Source organism: Panthera uncia (assembly GCF_023721935.1).
Source record: "Panthera uncia isolate 11264 chromosome A1 unlocalized genomic scaffold, Puncia_PCG_1.0 HiC_scaffold_16, whole genome shotgun sequence".
Classification (NCBI taxonomy): Eukaryota; Metazoa; Chordata; class Mammalia; order Carnivora; family Felidae; genus Panthera; species Panthera uncia.
In genome coordinates, this window is record NW_026057576.1 from 64,709,983 (window position 1) to 64,733,876 (window position 23,894).

General features: G+C 41.2%; 1 protein-coding gene and 1 pseudogene across 1 annotated transcript in view; one reads left to right on the forward strand and one right to left on the reverse strand.

Annotated features, from left to right (window-relative positions):
- Positions 1-1,587: 1,587 nt before the first annotated feature.
- DNAJC3 (DnaJ heat shock protein family (Hsp40) member C3) overlaps positions 1,588-23,894 on the forward strand; it is an 88,455-nt gene continuing 66,148 nt past the window's right edge. Inside the window, exons 1-2 of the mRNA XM_049647159.1 lie at positions 1,588-1,787; positions 19,716-19,826. Of these exons, the coding sequence (XP_049503116.1) occupies positions 1,706-1,787; positions 19,716-19,826 (193 nt within the window). The 5' untranslated portion in view covers positions 1,588-1,705. The remainder of the gene's footprint in view (positions 1,788-19,715; positions 19,827-23,894) is intronic.
- LOC125933919 (guanine nucleotide-binding protein G(I)/G(S)/G(O) subunit gamma-5-like) lies at positions 8,570-8,984 on the reverse strand (annotated as a pseudogene).

The window sequence follows — 23,894 nt, forward strand, 5'->3', positions numbered from 1 at the left end:
GCTTTCTTAGCAACTTTCACATATACAATACAGTATTGTTACTTTTTCAAATTCAGTATTATTAACTATACTCTCCATGTTGTACATTATATTCACAGGACTTATCTTGTAACTGGATGTTTGAAACTTTTGACCACCTTTGACAACCACCAATTTGTTCTCTGTATCTGAGTTTTTTAGATTCCACATACAAGATCATATAGTATTTATTTTTCTTTGACTTCTTTCACTTAGCATAATGCTCACAAGGTCCACCCTTGTTGTTGCAAATGGCAGGATTTCCTTTTTTATGCCTAAATAATACTCATGCAGGCATGCCACATTTTCTTTATCCATTAATTCATCTGTTAATGGTGCTTAGATTGTTTCCATGTCTTGGCTATTGTAAGTAGTGGTGCAATGAACATGGGGTGGCCACAGAGCTGTTTAAAAAAATCGATATTAATTCATTCCAACTGTCCAAAGATTCATCTATTTATTATCAGTATTACATGAACGTTTTATTTATTTAATACTCAGTTGTATACTTATTGGTAAAGTAATAAGTTTATGCTTGGCAATAAACACAGAACAGCATTACTGTTTTACTCCACCTAAAACATCACTGATGTACAGCTTGCGAGCTGGATTGTGTTGGGGACGCCAGAGAAAGTGGCTTTGAACAAAACGCTAAAGCGAGTAACTTGAATCTTATCTTGTTCAACTTCCTATCTCTCTTGTTGAGTTTCCTTTGATGAGGACATGATGCAAGATCCTTTCTAACAGGTCTCCCCCCTCACCCCCCTTATGGTTGACGTTGGCTACACTCTCCAGACCCCCTTGATCTCCTAGCAGCTGTGCCTCCCTGGTTGTTTCTTCACAGAATCTTTCAGAATTGTTCTCTTTTCTGGGCACGCTGGTCCGCTGGCCGGTGGTGGGGAGGGGGTTCCCGGGCTTCCAAACCATTCTCGCGGGCCTCGGGTCACTAACGTATTTCTGCCCGGCTGTCCCCGAAATGCTCCGGGCCCCATCAGCTCACCCTCCTCTACAGAGCCTGGGCCTCTGGCCGTTTCTCGAGCACTCTTCAGTGGAGTCTGTACTCGGCTGGAGGTAGCAGGCTCTGAGAATCCTGCAGTTCGCCGGTCCATTCCGAGACCTCCACTCCAGGCGCTCGGACTTCCTGGGACCTGGCTTGGCCTTCTCATTGCGGGCGCGGCGGCTTCACCTAGCTTGCCAAACAGCACACCGGAAAACCTCCTCCTCGCTAACCTCCGGCTCCAGGAGCGACCCTAAAAGGCTTCCGCGGCCTGCGCATGCGGACTCGGCGGCCGCCACACAGCCGGCCCGGCCGCCTCCCTCCCGCCGGCCGCGGCCGTGTGGAGTTCCCTGACAGCTCCACGACCAGCGGACGCTGCCTCGTCTCGTGCCTCCACGTTGTCCTATCAGAGACGGGGCGGGGCGGCGGCCCCCGCAGCCTATCAGCGCGAACCACGATCCCGGCGAGCCCGGTAGGCGCGGGTCCAGGAAGAAGGCGATTGGGCGGCGGCGGCGCTCGGGGCGTAGCGTCGCCCGGACCCCGCCCACCGCTGCCTTCCTCTGCTGGGCGCCAGCTGCCGCTTAGGCCTGAGCGAGAGCCGACGGCGGGCGGGCGCAGCTGCACTCTGAGCGCCGGCGGGGCTGGTGGGCCCCGCACCCTCTCTCCTCCTTACTGTCCGCGCCCTTGGACATGGTGGCCCCCGGCTCTGTGACCAGCCGGCTGGGCTCGGTGTTCCCCTTCCTGTTGGTCCTGGTGGACCTGCAGTACGAAGGTGAGTCCTTCCCTGCTCTGGCCGGGGGAGCGGGCGCCCGGGCCAAGCCCCCTGGCGCCTCCCCGCCTGCGTCCCGGCGCGAGTCTTCCGGCGGTCGGGGCCGCGGGGCGGGCGCCGGGGACTCCGCGCGGACCGGCTGGGCCTGAGCCCGCCCCGGGGCGGGGGCCGGCGCTGGGTTCCGGGTTTGTCCGGGGACGGGGTGGTGGGACCGGCGGGCCGCCGGGCGGGGACGGCGGGTTTGGAGGGAGGAGCGGGACCGAAGGGGGCCGAGGGGGTCTAGGGGAGCGGGGCACCCGGCAGCGACTTCGGGAGTGTCCTGGGACGCGGAGTCTGGAGCAGCCGTCGGGCCCCTGCCTCGCTTGGACCCTCGCTTGGCGCCTGGAGACACTTGGTCAGTGGTGCTGGGATGAGGCAGTAAAGGTGGCCAAAGGGGAGGCTTCTTTCGTTTTGGAGTTCCGGGGGGGGAGGGAGCAGTGTGTCCGGCCGCGTGAAGCGGTGGGGGGGACAGTGTTGACCGTAAAAAGTTGAGTAACCATCGCACTCCTGTACTCTGCGGTGGATAGAAGTTGTTTGGTTGTTGCCGGTGCTGGAATTCAAGGTCCTGGAGGGCAAGGCACAAAGTTTGTGGTTTTACTATGCCCAGGATGGTGTCCGTCTACTTAGGACTGGTTTTCCTTTTTCCGAGTTCTCTTGGGGGGGGGGGGAAAGGCCCCCTTAAAGGTGCAAACGCTTAAATTTCTCTTGGGTCCTACAGATTGGAGTGTTGGTTACTCTAACAATAGCAAAAGTAGAGGGCTGTCCCATCCTAGAGGTCAGCGAGTGGAGTAAGAATTAAAGTTGAAGGTGCCAGTTGAACTAATGCTTCCAGCCTGGTGACTGTGACAAATAATTGGGCATCATGACCTATTACACTCACTGATCTACTTTCATTCCTATGCAAAGGGCTAGTAGTCAAGGGGTCACACATTTCAGTATGAGACTTAATGTTAGATTTAGAGGAAGTGAGGAGCTGAGGTTGGGACTTGTTTATGGTAAAATCCCCTCAAAATTCTCAACGTCGTTGATGTTGTTCTCCTGGTGAACATATTCTTTTCTGAACCCCAAATCAGAACATATAGCGTGACAGCACTGGGACAAAGAATTTGACATTCGTATTGCGCCAGTCTAGGAAGTTGAGATTTGAATGCCTGGACCACTTTTAATATGGGTCATGTACCTATTCCAGTTCTCTTGCATTTTCTAATGCTAACCCTCCCCCGCCCCAGTGTCACATTTATGTCCAGTTACTACTGGTGGTTTATTTTGACCACTTAAGAGAAAGTTGCCTATGTTCCATTTAATGCTTTTTTTTTTTTTTTTTTTTAATGAAAGTGCACACTTCTATGTGATTTTCTTTTCCTGCTAGCTTTTGGACTACCTTTTTGGAATTGCTGTTCTGTATATCGTTCTGTAAGACTCTTTTTTTTTTTTTTAAGTTTATTTATTTATTTTGAGGGAGAGAGAGGCGGGGTAGAGAGAGAGGGGGAGAGAGAGAATCCCTAGCAGGCTCCACACTGTCAGTGCGGGCCTGACGTGGACTGAAACTCCTGAACTGTGAGATCTGAGTCACCCAGGTGCCCCTGGTTCTGTAGAACTCTTAATATTTCATTTCCCTCCTACAGTATTTTCCAGAAGGAAAACTTTGTTAGGGAGTTTTTCTGTATAGGAGCCATTGGTGACAGTTCTCAGAGGAAAGCCAGAGTGCTGTTTTTCAGGAGCATTGTCTGTATGAGGGTAACAGGGACTTGGTACAGGTGGCAGGGAAGAAAGGGAAAAGACGTTAAATTTATTAAAGGTCTGTGTGCCAGGCACCTTTCTATGAGTGATCTCTTATGGAGGTATTTGATACTATTCCTCCTTTACAGATGCATTTAATTAAGTGTAGCTATAAGGTCACAGAGCTGTTAAATCTAAGAGCCATAAGTTAAGCTCAGTTTTTCGACTCTGAAGTTCATCTTGTGTGCAGGCTGGAGGCAGAAGTTAAGTGGCTGACAGCATTATGTGGGCCCAAACATTTGTAACTGGTGGCAGCTGGGAAAAATCAGCATTTTGTTTGGTTTTTTTTGGCCACTGGCGGTAATGAACAGAAAGTTGATTTCCTGGCATGTTTAAAAGTGGTCCCCAAACTTGAGTGTGCATCAGAATCTGCCTGGAGGGCTTTTAAAAACTGAGTGCTGGGTTCCCCTACCAGTGTTTCTGATTCAGTAGGTCTGGGTGGGACCTGAAATTTTGCATTTCTAAAAAGAAATCACTGGTGAGAATCACTGGTCTAACAAGACATATAGAGGAGTAGGTTAGGTGTCTGCCATGTACCAGACACTAAATTTGGTGATGAGGATATAAAGATAAGAAAGAACCTCTTACCTGAATTGGCAAACTGTTAGCTCCTGTTTTCCAAAATAAGTTGTGTTTGGTTTCAGTAACCTCAGAGTCCTTCAGGGGGATTTAAGTCTGAGGTTTGGAGGGAGAGGAACTGAAGGAGAAGGGTGTGAGAAGAGTGAGTGTGAAGCAACGAGAGCTGCATGTGACTGAGAGGGTCACCAGTAATTGGCTTAGTTGGCCTAGTTTCTTCCCTACTTAAAAATACTCGTCTTTGGTTTTTTCTAGGCTTTTCTGTTAATTGTAATCCAAAGAAAGAAACTATGTAGCAGTCTTATGAATTGAAAGATTACATCTCTTAGCACCCCCTTTTAAAAAGGCCCTTGAAAGAAGGAAGTCTAAAGCACTAGGTTAGGAGTAGAATTTTTGGAACAGAAAGAAAACTTTAGTAGTGTCTAGTATTCTCATGTTACAGATAACGTAGCTATTTTAATTCTTTGCTAATGGTTTGTTCTGTTTCAATGGGAGCACAGCCTGGGAACCAAACTTTCTTTTAACTCTTTTTCTTACTAACATGCTACTGGGACTCAATTTTTCTTTATTTCACTGAACTGACCTGACTAAACTGTTTATTTGGCCATAGGAAAAGAATAGTTGGAAAATTTTAAGTATAAGTGATATTGATAACTTCTATATTCGCCTAACCCACTGAAAGTATGTTTTGTCTTCTCTAAGATTTTCTGACATTATTTAAATTTGGAAAGAAAAAATAAAGCAGGGAAAATGAGTGACTTTAAGTAATATATATACATTAAGTATTTATTTTTATTTTTTTTTAATGTTTATTTTTGAGAGAGAGAGAGAGAGAGAGAGAGAGAGCAAGAGCGTGAGCAGGGGAGGGGCAGAAAGAGGCAGACACAGAATCCAAAGCAGGCCCCAGGCTGTCAGCACAGAGCCTGACGCTGGCCTCCAACTCATGAACTTCGAGATCATGATCTGAGGTGAAGTTGGACGCTTAACTGACTGAGCCACCCAGGCGCCCCTATACCAAGTATCAGGTGGTCAGATAGCTTCTAGAATTATTTTAATGCAATATGCTGTAGTTAGTAGTGTAAAAGTTCCAATTTACCTGACTAGTTATCGTTTGCTGAACAAGAGCCTGAAATGTAGTTTTGATTCTGTGGGACAGGTTGTTCTCTGATGGGATTCTTTGTAGAAATTATTAGGCTTTATTTTCTCATATGAAGTGAATTAATTGTGGTTAAGTTGAATTTCTAGTGTCATGGTTTTCCTCTGATTAATGTCCAGCAGTTTATCTTTGTTCATATGGAAGTATCATGGGAACCCAGTCACCTGCTTTTTAGAACTAAGACATTTCAATTATAGATTTATTTTTCTTCCAAGATCTTTAGAAAGCTGTTTTTAAAAAATTTTGTTTATTTTTTGTTTTGTTTTGTAAATCGATGAGTTTGTGTCATTTGGAGTTCTGGATATGGGAAAGACTCATTTAATCAGTCAGCAGAGGCTTACACTGTAGTGCTTTCTGATGAGATACACATAGTGTGGAACTCACAGTTTTTGTCATTGAGCTTACCGACCACTTGGGGGTATAAGACATGCTTTGTAAAGCATATATATTCTTTTCCCTCCTTTCTCAGTTTAGATTTAGTGGTCCACCTTGTAGTTGCTCTATTGAAAACAGCCTTTAATTTCCTTGCTTCTGTATTATTTTGTCTTACTCACTTGGCAAAATTTGACACCTCTTCAGTCCAACTTGGCAGACTTGTTTGTTGTACCTCAGAGTTGAACATGGCTGGAGAAAAATGGAGATAACCTTGCTGACTGGTTTCATTTTAAGCACATAATCTCAATTTCAAATGCATATGCAATACTGCCAACATTCCTACAATTGCCTTGTGTGTCTGTTCTTGAAAATCTGCATTTCAAACCTTTTCTTTCCTTAAATCTCCAATGTAACCCTCCTTTCCTCCCTTCCTTTACCTCATTCTCTTAGAACGTGTCGTTGTTTGAGAAAATGAAGGCCATCACAGGGTAGTTTCTTTTTCTTTCTTCCACTAAAGGCACTAGCTTACGTGTATCTGTACCCAGTTTGCTACTTTTCTTATGTTAAAATGGATAAAGCATCTCTATTCCTGGCAAAATCCAATTCGTATACTTATGTCCTGGATTCCATTTTCTCTCATCTTCTGAAAGTATTGCTCCTATAGTTATCGTTTTTCTCCTGCGTCATCACTTTGTTCCTCTCTGTGGGATCCTTGACATCAGCACTCCCAAGATGCTGTAGTGTTTCCATCCTAAACTGTTCTTTGATGTAGTGTGTCCCTTCAGATACTGAACTGTATCTTTGCTTCTCTGGACAGCAGGACTTTGAAGAGTTGTGGATAGTCTCTATTTCTTCCTCTTCTGTTCTCTCTTCAACACGTTACTCTGCTGATAACTGCAAAGCCTTACATATCAGACTCTTATTTACTTACACCTATTTCGTCCTAATTTTCCCCTCATCGTTAGGCTCCCACCACACAACTTCTTTTACTTCCAAATGCCAACCTCATTTCTGACTGAGAGTCTTGATTCTTGCTGTTCCCACGGTTTGGAAAGCTTCATATGAGGTCTTCAAATGAACGTTCGTATTTCAGAGAGGCCTGACATACTATGTTAAAAAGCATGCTCTCCTTCAGTTAATAGTCTCTGTTTACCTTTTTGAATTTTCTTCATAAAATTTCACATTGTCTGAATTACCTCGTTTACTTTTCTTGCCTGTTATCTCAAGAATATAAGCTTTGTGGAAAGAGCTCTTATCTCTGTACCTAAAACATGTTGAGATGAAGTAGATTAAATATTTTTTAAATTGGTGAGTGAAGTTGACTGAGCTTTTGTTTGTTCGTTTGTTTTTTGTTCTGTTTTGTTTTTGCAAGGACTCTTCATACTTATTTTCTACATTCCTTGAGCAGGGGATCACATCACAACATTTATACCTTCACAGTTAATTGAAGCAAAGACAGGCAATGTCCACTGAAATTGAGCAAACCTGGTTACAATAGATTTTATTTTCCAAGTTCATCTAAGGAAGATTTCGGTGCAGACATTTAGTTCAGATGTATTACACAACTACTCAGCCTTTTTTCCTTTCATTTTGGCTGAACCACTTTTTAGGTCATAATGACTTTAGGGTTTCCAGCTCAGTGTATTTTTATTGAAACTCTTTTGTCATTGGTCCTTAGTTGACTATGGAATTGCTAAGATAATGCACTTTTTGCTCTTTCTGTGGCCAGTTTCCACTTTTTCTGTGTTTCTGCCATGAGACTTCTTTCAGACTCTGCCCCCCTCTTGCTTGCGTCTTGGATTCAGATCAGATCTTTTATAGACAGTATTTTGTCCTTTTTTTTTTTTTTTTTTTGGCCTCATGTGCCTTTGTAGAATGACCTTTGGGTTTTCCTCATCCCTAACATTTTTTTTCTTCCCTTTTAAAGATTTTATTTTTAAGTAATCTCTACACTCAATATGGGGCTTGAACCTGCAACTCCAAGGTCAAGAGTTCCATGCCGTACTTACTGAGCCAGCCAGAGGTCCCTCTCATCTCTCACGTTCTAAGTGCTCCAACCTGAATAGCCATCCTGGGCTTGCTTCTGGCCCTGTCACCTGGCCTTAGCTTGAACCTTAGTATCTTTGACCCTAGTTGTTGCCTTTTTTGTTCTTGTTCTTCAGTCTTGATTGTGATTCTCACCACATCATATTCTTTTTTTTTTTTTTAATTTTTTTTAACGTTTATTTTTGAGACAGAGACAGAGCATGAACGGGGGAGGGGCAGAGAGAGAGGGAGACACAGAATCCGAAGCAGGCTCCAGGCTCTGAGCCATCAGCCCAGAGCCCGACGCGGGGCTCGAACCCACAGACCGCGAGATGGTGACCTGAGCTGAAGTCGGACGCTTAACCGTCTGAACCACCCAGGTGCCCCACCACATCATATTCTTAACCCCTCAACTTTACATTTCTTAAAATTCTTTAATTTTGCTCTTCAAAATATGATGGATTTCAGTACTAACTTCATTGAAGGACTTAACTACTCTACCTTTTTTCTTATGCTTCCTGTATATTTTGCTGACCTATGGTTATGCTCATCTAAGGAGGAACCTATTGTTTCATGCTGATTAGGCAATGGCATGATGTTTGGTTGCCTAATCAGAAAACAGGAGATAGCTTGTTACCACTGTCACTGTATGTGGCAAAGGAATAAAAAGTATCCATGGCTGAAAATAGGGTTGAGATACTACAAAAACAGCCATGATTTATAAATAATTTTTTCTTTTTACATATTAGTGTCTTTATGAATCTTTGGTAGCATCAGTTTGATTTGGTACTTGTTATCACATATTACATATTACACTAAGTATTTTGTTGTATGCTGCTGCCAGTGTATGTAAAGTATACATATTCTTGTGAAATAGAAATTTATGAAAATGCAGAGAGATGTTAAGGATTGACAAAAGTAGAATTTTAGTATGGCATATGTTTAGGGATAAGCTTTTCTATAGGCTTCAAATGTAGTGCTCCTTTGAATATTCACTGGTTCATGAAAAGTGGGTTAGAAAACCATCCACAGATTCATTTTTCTACCAAAAGGAACAGACCTTTTGGGGTCTGAAGGGATTCCTACTTGAAGTTACTGTAGTCAGCAGGGGATTGTGTTGAACCTTGTACAGACAGAATTGTTTCAAATCTGCAGCTGTTTGAGAAAACTTCACAAGCTTGCACTCCTGCTTCCAAGGGAGCTGTTGAACCCCCTGCTTCATAGCCACAACCAGTGGAGGAACCAGACATTGGATTTTATTATTATGATGAGTTGTGATACATTTAAGAAGGAAGATAGTTACATCAGTCAGTGAATATTGAGTGTCCACTGTGGGCAAGGTACTGGATTAGGTGATATAAAGAAGAAAAGATGGTTTCTTCTCTCAAACACGCTTTTTACCTGGGTTGGGTTCTCAGGGGTTGTGAGAGGCCAGCAAACTGTGAAGGTCAGTAATTGAGACAGTGGTATTGCAACTTAAACTCATGTACTTTTGAGTGTGGAGATGTCATAGGAGCACAGAACAGGCTTTCTCCCACCCACCCTCTCACTGCAGTAGTTAGGGGAGGTCTCACAAAGGAGCCAGCATGTGAGGACGGAATCCTATTGGGGTAGAAATATCCCAGGGGGCAAGTGGGAAAGTCCTTTTCATGGAACAGCAAGTGCAAAGGGATGTGGCATGAGAACACAGTCTCTTCAGGGAAGTACAACCAGTTCATGCTGATACAGGAGTGTAAAGTAAGAGGTGGAGGAGTGGTCATGATGAGACTGGACACACATCATGGGATCTGATCACGAAGGGTCTTGTTTGCCTTCAGAGCTGAAGGGGTTTATTTTTATTTTTGTTTTTTAAAAGTTTTTCTTTTCTTTTCTTTTCTTTTCTTTTCTTTTCTTTTCTTAATTAAGTAAGCTTCATGCCCAGTGTGGAGCTCAACATGGGGCTTGAACTCATGACGCTGGGATCAAGAGTCAGCTGCTTAACTGACTGAGCCACCCAGACACCCCAGATCTGAAAGGGTTTAGATTGAACTTAGCCAGCGATGTGAAAATACCGCATCCTTTTTATTAGGAGTGCGTTTTTGAGGGATCACTTTGGCAGCAGCATGGGGGGCTGGATTTGGAAGAAGGTGAGAGAAGATCCCAGTTAGAAGGCACACCACCTCTTGCAGAGAGAAAGGCGCCTATGCAACAACCTTTATGCTGTGGCAGGGTCTGTTAGGGAGACGTGACCAAGGTGCACTGAAGGCATAATCATTCTTTCTGGATGATTGGAGAGGGCCACAGAAAATTCTTGTAGAGGAGGTGGTATTTACTTATCACATTAAATAGAAATTATATTGGACAGAATTGTAACGTAATAAAGATCTGAGTTTCATTTAGAAGGGACAGAGAAATGCTGGATACCTCTTATAATCCTAGAAGGTGAGAGAAATTTAGTTTGAAGAGTAACTTAACTTTTGGGGTGAGAGTAAGGCATAACTTTTTTGGAGGGTATATACCAAATTAGATTTATCTGAGGGAACAGTACAAATGAAATAACTTAAGTGGAAGTGTTGGTATAGTTTACAGAAAAGTTAAAGGTAACCTCAGCGTGCATGCTTATCTTTGGTGACCAGGGAAGTCAACCTCATGACTATGTGAAGCCAGCCTAAGGCTTAGCTGTCATTGTTACGTGTCTCCCAGGATGTGCTTATCAAAGAGATACTCTGCCATACCAATTCTGGGGCCCCCATTTTTTGATGGATGTCACCTGCTCATTCAGGTAATAAATGTCAGTGAAGTCACATAAGTAGGGGTCATTTTTGTCAGTGACCAGTTTGTGCAGTATTGTGCATTCAGTAGTGACAGATTTATGCGTTTTTCCAAGGTAACACTTGCACACTCTATTGCCTTCAGCCAGCTCTCTCACTTACTATGGTTTAGTTTCTTGATATCCTGAAAGATTTGAGATTTGGTCACCTGGTTGGTTCTGCAGCTTCCTCAGTATCTTAGCATGTGTCCTCTCTTGAGATTGGAGAAGAAAATATCTGACAAAGTTCTTCAAAGCCACACCATTGAGGTCAAAGTAGTAAGGCATGGAGGCAGAAGTAGGTAGAAGTAGGAGGCAGAGAGCTCCAGGTTGATCTGGCAGTTGATGGTGGTCCCTGGTTCCTGGTTGTAGTTCTGGCACACCTGCGAGGGTAGCCAAGGAGGGTTCTTCTAAGGGCACTGTGGGGAGGTGGTGGAGAGTCAGTTGGGTGTTGAGCTCTGGTTCTTCCAACTACTGTGAAAGCAGGAAACCACAATGACTCAGTGAGGAATGTCTGACCCAAAATGACTTGATAGAATAGTTCAAAGAACTTGGCAAATGCATTCCTTGCTTCTCACTAGACCTAGGTTCAAATCAGCCTTGGAGGTTGGAAACCATTGTGCTAAAATGTCGTATTAAATGATGGGTCGAGTGAATGAAGCATACAGGGCTTAGTAACTGAGGGACACCTAGCCTAGATTAGATAGGGAAAAGGATCATGGCCTATGCTGAAAAGAAAGTTGGGCTTTGGAATCGAATTTTGTTTTGACAGATACTGTGAGTCTTCTAGCAGGATGGGTAACTTCTTTAAACATCAGTTTTCTGAGCTGTAAGAGTATGAAACATGTTTATTTTCTAGGGTTGTGAAAATTAAGTGAAATTATGACACTGAAAGTATCCAGCCCATAGTAGGTTCTTAATTCCTTTTGTGTTACATCTTTCCTGTTAAACATTTTCATAGTTGGATAAGGAAAGCATTTTCACTAATAGTTTATCTCATGCCCAAATTTCTTCCCTCCTCGGGCAGTCTGGAATCTTGTATTGAGTACATTGATCTGATCCTCCCTTTGAGAAAATGTATCAGGAAAATGTTTTAAATGAAACCTTCATACTATTTTGAAGACTACCCCCTTCATACCCCCTGCATTTTGAGAATACACAGAATCCCATCGACATGCCCCTGTAATTACTTGAGCCTCCTGTAATGGGCTGGATTGTTCCAGAGTTCACACACAGTGCTTTCACCATTCTTATTTGATTCTTAGTCATTCTCTACTTTAATTTACCATGGTTCTGTACACACATTTCTCCCTTCATGAGCGATGCACAAATTTTTGTATTTTACACTAGGCACTATAAATGTTTATGGATGGATAGCTTATATTAGAAATTATCTTTTAAAAAATGAAAATGAGCTATCTTTAACTGTTTTAATATTCCACCCCTAATCCCTTAAAGAGATTTAATATAAAATTTTATTGTGGAAAATTGCACACATTTACAAAAGTGGGGAATGGTATATGAACCCCTAGGTACCCATCTCCTAGCTTTAACAGTTACCAACTCATGATTGATCTTATTGCATATATACCCATGGATTATTTTTAAACCTATCATACATGCTCTCATTTCATTCATAAATATTTTAGAATCTGAAAAGATAAGGATTGTTTTAAATTTTAGGATCTATATCACCTATATTCTCTGCAGTATCTGATTATAATGCTGTCCCTTTGAACTACACTTAAACAAGTGAGGCAGGGTGTTATTGTTGTTGTTGTTGTTTTTGGGGGTGGGAGGAATGAAACCATTTTATTGAAGTGCTTGGGGGAAAGGTCCAGGGGTAGGAAGACAATGAGATCTAACATCCTCCGTCCTGTTGGAATCTCTCCAGCTGCACAGTCCTCTGAGAAAGGAGGCAGGGTTATTTTGCTTTTCTTTCCTGACTTAATTGGCTGCTTAGTTGTAAAATATTATATGTATATAGTGTTTGCAAATATGCTTTACAAGAGTTTTCAGTTGCAAGTGATTATTCAATCAGGAACATCTTTCTCAGTTTATTAAGTTTGTACTGTATTAGTACATGAGTACATTTTTACTGGAAAAAGTTAATCTAAGAATATATGTTATATATATATTTTAAGCATAAATGAAATCAGAGTGTATACTATAATGCAGCTTGCTACCCACCACACTTCTTCACATTCTTGTCTGCCTCTAATCTCTTTTCTACACTGCAGCCAGCAGGGGTCTTTTTAAAATGTAAATCAGGTAGTGAGTTCCTTAGTAAGACCCGTCTAATGATGTGTCTTTGTACTTAGAATAAAATGTAAGTTTCATACCTTGGCCTGAAAGGCCCATTGTGATCTATCTTGCCTGCATCCTCTATCCTTTTTTTTTTTTTTAAATTTTATTATTTTTAAATACTTATTTTGAGAGAGAGAGAGAGAGAGCGAGCACACATGTGCTTGCACATGAGCAGGAGAGGGTCAGAGAGAGAGGGAGAGAGAAAATCCCAAATAGGCTCCACCCTGCCAGCGCAGAGCCCTACATGGGGCTCTATCTCAGGAACCGTGAGATCATAACCTGAGCTGAATGGGCTCTATCTCAGGAACAATGAGATCATGACCTGAGCTGAAACCAAGAGTCCGAAGTTTGACTGAGCCACTCAGGCACCTGTCCTCTATCCTTCCTAACATGCTGGAGCCTCCTTTTGATTCCTCGAAGGTGAGCTTGGTCCTATCTAAGCCCTTTGCACTTGTTTTGTACTCCTTGTCTGGACATATTTTGGCATTCTGGAGGCACTTGTCATTCAGGATCCTCCCTATCCCCATACCCCTTTGTGTTTTAACTCAAACATTATCTTCTTAGAGAAGACTTATTTGACCCCTTTGTATTAAGTACTCCTCCTTTCCTCTGGCAGTTTGTTATGGCACTTAGAAATGATTTTATCTGTCTTTTTCTCCACTGCTACAGCAATAAATGAATAAATAGTTGGTCTGTTCTGTGTGTTATGAATGCTGCATCCTTTTGAATTTGTAAGAATGGCCATTATATTCATTTTTAGAATTTTTTTACTATTTGTTCCACTAATTATTTCCCCTAAATTCTCTTACTTGGTATTAGTTTCTTAAAGATTGATTTTATGATTATCTTTGTAAATTTCAGAATTGCTCATTGCCAGTGTGAGAGCAGTTTGTGGGAGAAGGCCAATTGTCTGGAGGCTGGGAAATCCAAGGGTCCCTTCCTTTTCCTTGTATTGGAGTTTGGAGCACAAAGGACTGCATCTACCTCCATGGCACACATTCCCCGGAATGGTGTTTGTATGTGATTTTGCCAACTAACCCTATTCTGTCCTTTCTACATTTTTCCCCTAAGATTTCTGTTTCTCTGATGGCCTTCTTCTTTAAATAAAAATTCCCCCCTTGCCCCCAGCAAGGTTATGCATTTATTCTTTAAATAGCTTCTGTAAATTTGAGTATGTTGGGAGGTAGGCTCATGTGCTAGTCCCTGTGGTCCACTTACTTCAAAACATTTTTGATGTAAGAGATTTTTTTTTTTTAATGTTTTATTTTATATTTGAGAGAGAGAGAAAGAAAGAGAGAGCGCACGAGCAGGGGAGGGGCAGAGAGACAGAGACAGAATCTGAAGCAGGTTCCAGGCTCTGAGCTGTCAGCAGAGAGCCCAATGTGGGGCTTGAACTCATGAACCATGAGATCATGACCTGAGCCAAAGTCAGATGCTTAACCGACTGAGCCACCCAGGGGCCCTAGTGTAAGAGATTTTTATAAGCCAGTTTTCTCTTTATTGAAAGGATTTAAATTTTTTAAAAACTTGATTTGGGAAAATCTTAAAAATATACCAAAGTAGAGAGAATAGTATTGTGAGCCAGCTTCAGAATTTATCAACATATGGCCAATCTTATTTCACTTATACTTTCATTTTCCTTTCAAGATTATTTTGAAGTCAGTGCTGTTCTTCTTATTATATATTCTGTAAATACTTCAGTATGTGGTAGAGATGCCAGTGTAATGTTCAAAAACAGCCTTTCTCCAGAGTCACTGATGGGAACCCTGCCCGCTAGGGCATTCTCATAAATGACTAAAGCCTGAGGGATTCTCCTCATTGCCTCTTTGAGGAAGACCACCCTGTTCATTTCTGTTATGTCCACAGTTTAACACATAGTGTATATTCAGTAACATTTGTTTAATGAACTACCTTGGTTTCCATAGTCTTCATTATGAAAAGCAGGTTATTTTTGGATATGGTATGGAATTAGGTGGAACTACAGGTGACCCTCACTGTCAGAACGTAACTGGTTTCTGAATCGTTACTGCGTAGTGAATTTACAGAGCAAGAGCCTATATTCTCATTTTTAAAGGGAAAAATAGGGGTGCCTGGTGATGAGGTTTTGGGATGATAGTGGGGTTTGTGGGGTCTGGAGCCGACGGCCAAGAAAGAATTCTTGAAGACGTGTTTGGTGCAAAAGTGATTTTATTAAAGCACGGGGACAGGACCCATGGGCAGGAAGAGCTGCTCTGGGACCCTGTGGAGAGACTGCTTATAGAGTTGGGATTTGGTGGGAGGTAATGTCAAGAGGAAGTTTCCAAAGAGATTTTCATCTGCTAAAGAAGACTCACAGGATACTGGAGGCCTAGCTATTGTCAAGCTAAGGTGGTTTTTCCTCTAGCAAAGCATTAGCATTAAGACAGTAGGGAGTTCCTGGAGAAACTCTAGCCTCAGGTAGTTGTTAATGGGTTGCAGGTTATAAGGAAATTTAATTTATCTGTGGTTTCCTTCTGCCTTTGTTTCCCATATCACCTGGGGGGCTCAGTCAGTTAGGCGGCAAACTCTTGATTTTGCCTCGGGTTATGATCTCATGGTTCATGGGATCTTACGTTGCTTGAGGCCTGGAGCCTGCTTGGAATGCTCCCTCCCTCTCTCTCTGCCCTTCCCCCTGCTCATTCTCTCTCTCTTTCTCAACATAAAGAAATAAACATTAAAAAAAATAAAGGGAAAAATAATGCTTTCCCAGCCCATTGAAAACTCCCAACTAATTTCTCTACATGTTACTCACACACTCTTAAATAGGGTAGACATCTTCACATTGTTGCCCCAAACAAACAGGGTTCACAGGATCCTAAGTTTTTGAGGCCATCAAGTTAAGGTTTTCTCCTTCCCTCCCTCCCCTTCCTTGTCTTCCTTGTGTGGAGGGGTCCATCAGGCAGCCGAGGTAATAAGACACTGCACAGAAACTAGGAACACTGGAAGCTGAAAAAGCTACTTTGTTTAGTAGGGAAACTAGCAAGATAGAGTGCATTTCTTTCAGCTCTTTGCTATGTTAGATGAAATAAAGAATTCAGTTGCTTTTGATGGCTAAAGTGGCAGGCTCACATAGTTGCCCACATTGTTGTGGATATCCTGGACCCTGCACTCCTGGTCTTTCTTCACCTGCCCTCCGCATCCAGCCAGTCAATGCAAGTCATGTGTAGTTGTCTTTCTCTCTTCTATTCCTCTGAGCAATCTACTCTTCTTTTTTTTCACGGCTTCTACTCCACACTCCTACTCCACACTCTCGATCGCCTCGCTGTCAAGTTACCTGGGTTGTTGTAACAGGATACCTTATGATTTCCCTCTTCTGTGCTGGCTATTTATGAGACTCACCTAGCACTTAAAGTGACCCACTCCAGAATAATTAAATCATGATGGAGAGGAGAGAGAGCTGAAATGCAGGACTTTAATTTCTCTGATTAATTTCTCTGAAAGCCTCATTAATTCTCTTCCGTCTGGGCATTTAAATGTGATGTCCTTTGTGTTTGGAGTGTTGGTTTTTTTTTTTTTCCCTCTTAAGGCTTTTTCATGCAGGCGGTATTGTCCCCATTTTTCCTTTGGGTTTCGGGTGATACTTCAGTAAAACCCCCCTCAGTGCCGTCTGGTAGAACCTTCTATGATGATGGGAAGTGTTCAATATTATGTGCACTGTTTCCTGGACTAGCCGGTAGCTTTCCAGTACTTAAACTGTGACTAATGACTGAGAAATTGAAATTGTTTTCATTTTTTAAAAAATTTATTTTTGAGAGAAAGAGCAGGGGAGAGGAGGAGAGGGAGGGAGGGAGGGAGGGAGGGAGGGAGAGAGAGAGAGAGAGAGAGAAATGAATGAATCTTAAGAATCTTAAGCAGGCTCCACGCTCAGCACAGAGCCTGACACAGGACTCCATCCCATGACCCTGGGATCATGACCTTAGTTGAAATTAAGAGTTGGACAATCAACCCACCAAGCCACCCAGGCACCCCAAATTTTAAATTTTATTTAACTATAGGTGTTAGGTGCCCTAACTTGTGTCCTTACAGCACCCTGCGTGTATTCCCCCACTACAACACTATATTGTATATTTTCCGAAAATTGTATTATTAAAACATTTCATAAAGTTGAAAGAATTTTGTAATGTATGCTCCTATATCCATCATCTCGATTCTGCCATTAATATAGTTATCATACTTGGTTTTAACACATATTTATCTGGGCATTTCTCTACCCATTAATTCTTTTCAAAAAATATATTTCAAGGGGCACCTGGGTAGCTCAGTTGGTTAATCGTCTGACTCTTGATTTTGGCTCAGGTCATGATCTCATGGTTTGTGAGATCGAGCCCTGTATGGGGGTCTGCACTGACAGTGTGGAGCTTGCTTGGGATTATCTCTCCCTCTCTTTCTGTCTCTTCCCCCACTCAAAATAAATACACAAACATAAATATATATATTTCATAATAATATCCATGCAGATTTCCCTAAACACTTCAACATGCATATCATCAACAGCTTTTTGGGGGGTAAAATTTATGTATAATAAAATGTCCGTATTTTAAGTGTCTATTTGCTGAGTTTTGATAACTGCACCTCCCTGTGTACCCAAACCTCTATCAAGATTACAACATTATCATCACCCCAGAAGGTTCTCATCTGCCCTTTCCCAGTCTGTCCTTTCTCCCACCTTCCCAAGTGATGATTGTTCTGAAATTTTTTCGGGCAGTGTCTATTTTAGCATCATTCTAAGTATCTGAATAGTGGAACCTCATGCTCACCATAAATGAGAAATGCTTTGGCTTCTTAGTTTCCATATACACCCTTCTACACACGTTACATTCAATTTTGTGTTTGATTTTCAGCTCAATCGGCTGTGTGGCTACAAAAATAAGAAATTGTTTCAGGGCTGACATGGAAGCTTGCAGAAAGAGACTTGAGCTGAGGGCTCGGGCTGAGCTGCTTCTTTCTTTGTCTCTGAAAGTGCTCTAATGTACTCAGAAGAATCCCCTCGCACCACAGTCCTTACCTTCATCACTACTGTTATTGGGGTCAAGTGCAACAACAGTCTCGGTTTTCTAGTTAGCATGGGATTACTGTCAACCACAAATGGTATCTTGATTAATTATGATTCTAATACCTGCTATGGATTACTGACATTTTATTTCTCATTGACAATGAGCTCATCACTACATTCAAGCTCAAGGATATGACCAAACTTGTCCTTAAATCCTGTCTTTGTGGGTCTGCTAGGACCATTCCCCAGTGCCAACTGTATATAAGTCTGGATCCATTCAGGAGACAGAGACCACAGAGTAATTTAAAAGAGGGAAGTTTAAAGAATTGTTACACTATGATAGGAGAATAACTATAAAGATGTAAAGGGAGCTCCAAAGGATACTCTGGGGCTAACAGATGGTCCCCAAAGAAGGGCCAACTTAGAGGGGTGAACTACTAAAGTCTTGGGTTTAAAATCTTATTAGAGAAGGTAGAGGTACAACCTTAAGTTGCTGGTAGAAAAGTTTGCTGAGTTGCTGAGATTAGAGCTGGTCCACTGTAGCTGGGCAAGCAGGAAATAACCCTCTTAAGTGTAGTTGAACCCGGGTTGGTTGGCCTGTGTGTGGGGGGGAGTCAGGGTGCTGTGTGTGGGCATAAAACCTGGACTTCATGGTGTCCTCATTGGGAGGTAGTGCCTGGTCAAGGCTACCAGGTTGCTGAGGGACTGGACCCAGGGGCATATGGCTAGGACTGGGAGCCACTGGGTATTCTCCTCATAGGTACCGTGCAGTAGGAACCAGAACAAAATAAAGATAGCAACAAGACCCTGAAGGTGTCTTTCCTGCAGTGCCCCTTCAGTACCTTTTACTTGACAGAGTGTAATATTGTACTCAGTATAAAGAAGAAATGCTTAAAAACTCCAGTCCATTTTTAAAGCCAGGTACTGAAAGATGAATTCAGAGGAGAGAGGTAGCACATTGATAACTGGTCTAGTCAGTCAGAGGAGGTTATTTTACTCACAGTTCCTCACGAGCTCCCCATTTTACCCAGAGTGAAACCAAAGCCGTACATGGCCCTCTGCTTCTTGACCTCATCTTCTAGTACTGTTTTCCTTGTTGGCTCTGGGGTAGCCATCCTGGTCTCCCTGCTGTTTCTGAAACATAAGCTGGCATTCTCCTGACTTAGGGCCCTTGCACTAACTGGTTCCTCTTAGAAAGTTCTTTTTCTACGTATCTGCCTGGTGAGTTCCTTCCTTTCCTTTGTCTTTGCTCAGATGTCAGCTTCTCCATGAGGCCCGCCCTTGACCATGTTCTTTAATACTGGAAGCACCAGCCCTTCTGGTGCCCTCATGTGGCTTGACTTTTTCCATGGTACTTCTCACCTAACATTCTGTGTAGTGTATGTATTTCTCGTGTCTGCCTTCTCCCTTCATAATGTCAGGTGCCGTGAGTGGCAGAGGTGTGTGTGTGTGTGTTTTGCTCACTTATCCCAAATACCTAGAATAGTGCCTGATGCATTGTAGATGCTTAATTAGTACTTGAATATTAGAGTGGACTCGGTGATAATACCCATTAAAATGAGATTCTATCTTAACAAAGGAATTCTGACTTTGTTGTTCGATGTATTTTTACTACTGGGTTATGCAGTTTCCTTTATATTTTGGAGACAGTTACATTCTTTTGATATGACCAGGGTGTATTTTTGGGTGGCTTATATGCTTTAAATGAAGCACTGTGCTTTATTAAGTTACCTTTTCTATAGCTAAAGCTATGTCTTTGGCTTCTGTGACTCTTATCTGGGCAAATGCTTGAGGGAGATAACTGTATTTTTAACATTTTATTCAGAATTGAATCTTGGTCATGGAGAGTTAACTGATTTTTGTTGTTGTTTTTAGGTGCTGAATGTGGAGTAAATGCAGATGTTGAGAAACATCTTGAATTGGGCAAGAAATTACTTGCAGCTGGACAACTAGCTGATGCTTTATCTCAGTTTCATGCTGCAGTAGGTTTGTATCTTGGAACCAAAACCCTCAGTGGCCATCCTAGTTATTTCTAGTTAACAGCATTTGGATAACATTTAAAATAAACATTATTTAATGTTGAAAGAAAACATTTAAAAATATTTGCAGGATTCTGGGTGAAATAGATTAATAAAATAAATACACAACACTTAAATGCATATGTATCTAACACAAGAGAATTTTCCAGATAACTACATTTTCTACTCTAAGTATCAAGAATAAGTCAAGATAATTTTTTTTTTAAGATTTTTTTTTAACCTTTATTTATTTTTGAGAGAGACAGAGTGAGAGCAGGGGAGGGGCAGAGAGAGAGAGGGAGACACAAAATCTGAAGCAGGCTCCAGGCTGTCATCACAGAGCCCGATGCGGGGCTCGAACCCACGGACTGTGAGATCATGACCTGAGCTGAAGTCGGACGCCCAACCGATAGAGCCACCCAGGCGCCCCAAGTCAAGATAATTTTGACAGAAAGCTTTTCTCACTGTATTATATAGTTTTTTACCCCCCCTAAAAGATTTCACTAAAGACGGTTTAATTTTCTTGATGACTTGAGATCAGAAGTATAGTTCTTTTACTTTGAGGCCCTTGGGGGTTCCTGCAGTCCGTTGCCTCTTCTATGTTGGTCAAACTTCCTCACTCCCTTAGGCTGGACATCCTGTTGCTCACTTATGTTTGTCTATAGTTTCTACTCTCTGCAGCTTTTAATCTATTGGGACTGAGAGGAACGAGATGGCCACAATAAATAGGTTCTAAGTGAGGGCTTAAAGGATTTTCTATATGCTTTTGTGCAGGACTTTCTGACACTGACTTTTTGGAATCCTCTCTTAAATTATACATTCTCACTTTTATTTGGGATGGTTAAGAGTGACAAGTTAACCTGTAGGGTAATGAGGTGGGTTTTTTTGTTTATTTTTTTCTATGTTTTTGATAAGATAAAGTTCTCACCAGAAGAATGATCATCCCACTCCTGTAATTTACTTTGTAAACAGAACATAATTAGATTTTGGTTTGGCAGTATTTTTCTTAATGCTTTTTTGTAAACTCACACTTTTATTACTGGTATTATTAACCCTCTGGAATAACAGGAAACCAAGGTTTTTAATCTTGGCTTTGCCACTTGATAATCCTATGATTATTGGTTAAGTTATGTAAGTAAATATAGACTTAAACAAGTTACCTGCATATTCCTAGCAGTTTTCACTGTGCCACCTAAAAGGATTTTTTGTGAAGATTGGTGAGAATAATGTATATAAAGATTTTTTTTGAAAATAGGGTACAATCACACATGTAGGATCTGTAGAAATATAATTTTTATATCTCTGAAAATTAAGACTTTTAAAAAACAGACTTGATATGTTAATAGAATTTTCTTAACTATGTGAAATTTCTGTTAGGTAGGTTTTTTCATTTTAGCAATTAGCTCACCTTGGGAGGTGGTAGGTAATCGGCACAGCAATTTGTACCAGTTAATTTTCACTGGAGACCATATACTAAATGACCATGTCATTACTGAGTCCATACTGTTCTGGTGGTTTGAGCTCTGCTGCAGCGTGGTAGTTAAAAAAATTTCAATTATTGTCTTAGATAAAGCATGTCTTAAAAAATATTGATTCTTCCCTAGTACTGCAAGAATATTTGCAGAAACTTACACCTCCTACCTATTTTCTACTTTATTATTTGCTTTTTTAAATCTCCCTTTTAGCAGAAACGTTAAGGCCATGGCATATTGTTACGGTCGTTTAAAATGACTTCTTGCTTTTCTTTAGCTTCACTGCTGTACTTGAACTTTTGAGATGGTTCTTCCCCAAAATACCCAATAAAATATTATACTCATTGTCAGATGTCAGTTAGTAAAGCTAAGAACTGATAATTTATTTGTGAAATTCGGCGAAGGGAGAAAGTGAAGCAGTGCTAATGCATTCAGAGTTCAGAGAGCTGTAGAGCTATGTGCCCTTTTGTTCGTCATGATTTGGCGACTTACAACAATTCTCAGAATGTTCACATGTCTTAATTTCTCAGAAAGACCTGTGTAGTTTGGGACATTCATCATCTTAGTTTGTGTCAAACACAGATTATAGCCCACTGTAGAAAACAAAGATTAAATTGTATATGATGGCAGTATACAGGAGATGGTGAGGGGGGTGGTGGTGTCATGGCCTACTGACCCTCCTGTTAAAAGTGTGTTTATCAGAAAAGAACGTTAGATCCTCTGTTTCAGTTGTCTGGTTTACCAGACCTCACATTTAGCATGGCCACACTGGCTGCTTCAGGTAGCCCAGTGAGTTAGGGAAAGCGTCTCACCAACAGTGAATTTGTCCGGGTCTCCTGACTTGTAGACTAACAAGTTGTGTGCTTGTTGCTGTAGGTGGTAGAGCTGGGCTGCTGTAAAATATATGCCAATCTTCTGTGGTGAAATATCACCCATGGTTTAATACATTGCTTTAAACTGACTGTGTAAAAGAGTTCATTAAATGTTTATTCATTTGTTATACTTCCCAGCTTCTAAATTTTGTGATGTACTTTATTTAACTTCTGTGATTAGAAATTGATGTGAAAGTTTGTAATAGAATTTGGCTGGCAGCATTGTAAGTATCAATGAATCATTTCTTGTTATAATGCTGTAGTTGACATTATTTATGGTTGTGGCACCCTTCCATTTTCATTCTTGAAAAATTACTAGGTGCATTTTGAAAATTACTTGGGCTTGGTATGTTTTATGATTACATTTTTAACACAAGAAAAGGTTTATGTATTAAAATTCAGTAGTGTCACATTGTTCCTACAGAGTGGTACGGGTCTATCAGTGATATGAAGTTTTTTTGTATCTGGCATATGAATATTTTTTGGCAGGAGTTTTAAGATTTAAGATGGGGAAATATTCTTGATCTGTCGGAAACTGTGATTTAAGGAAGGATGTTGATTATCACTTTCCAATTAGTCTTCTAAAACAGTTGCATCCATTTCAATGTTATGAAGTAGTCAGACACAAGTATTGTTTAGAGATTTATCATTAGAGAAAACTGCAGTGCAATGTGAAAATGACCTGACTCTCATTCCTGCTGCATGGTCTTAAGGAAATAATGAATTCTAGGGTCTGAAATCACTTTTTTGATAGACCTAACAGAATGTCTGAGCTATATCGGGCAGGAATGCCTGTCTAATGCGGTGGATTAAATGGTAGGCATGTCTGAAATGATAGTTTTCTCTATTTGCTTGGTAAGAAAATCAGTATCACATTTATAGTTTTGCTAAATAAGAAAACAAAATCTATGCCTACATTTATTTGTCACAAACGTATCATGGTGCTTTCTCATCACATTTGGACCTCATTTGTGAAATGGGGATGGGCATTTACTATTCACATTTAGACCAGAAGGAAAGAAAGTACCTTAGTGACTTTTTAAACATCATGTTCTAATGCAAAAGATTGTGAACTTCTTAAGGATAGGTAGAATCTCATTGTTGTTATTACCATTGTCATTATTTTTACTGAAGTATAATTAGTATACAATGTTAGTTTCAGGTGGATGGACAACATAGTGATTGACAATTCTACACATGATTCAGTGCTCACCACAATAAGTGTAGTCATGTCATCATACAACATTATTATAGTATTATTGAGTATATTCCCCTACTGTGTGTTTCATCTCTTTTTTATAAAATAAATAATTCTTTTTATCTATTTTACCCATCTCTCTACCCCACCCCATCCAGTAGTCATCAGTTTGCTCTCTATATTTAAGAGTCTGTTGTTTGTTTGCTTATGCTGTTTTTTAGATTCTACATATAAGTGAAATCGTATGGAGGGTGCCTAGCTGGCTCAGTTGGTAGAACATGTGACTCTTGATCTTGGGGTTGTGAGTTCAAGCACCATGTTGAGTGTAGAGGTTTATTAAAACTAAAACCTTTAAAAATAAAATAAATGAAATCGTATGGTATTTATCTTTTCCTGATTTATTTCAGTTAGCATAAAGCATAATACCTTTTAGGTCCATCCATGATGTTGCAAATGGCAAGATTTAATTCTTTTTTTTATGGCTGAGTAATATT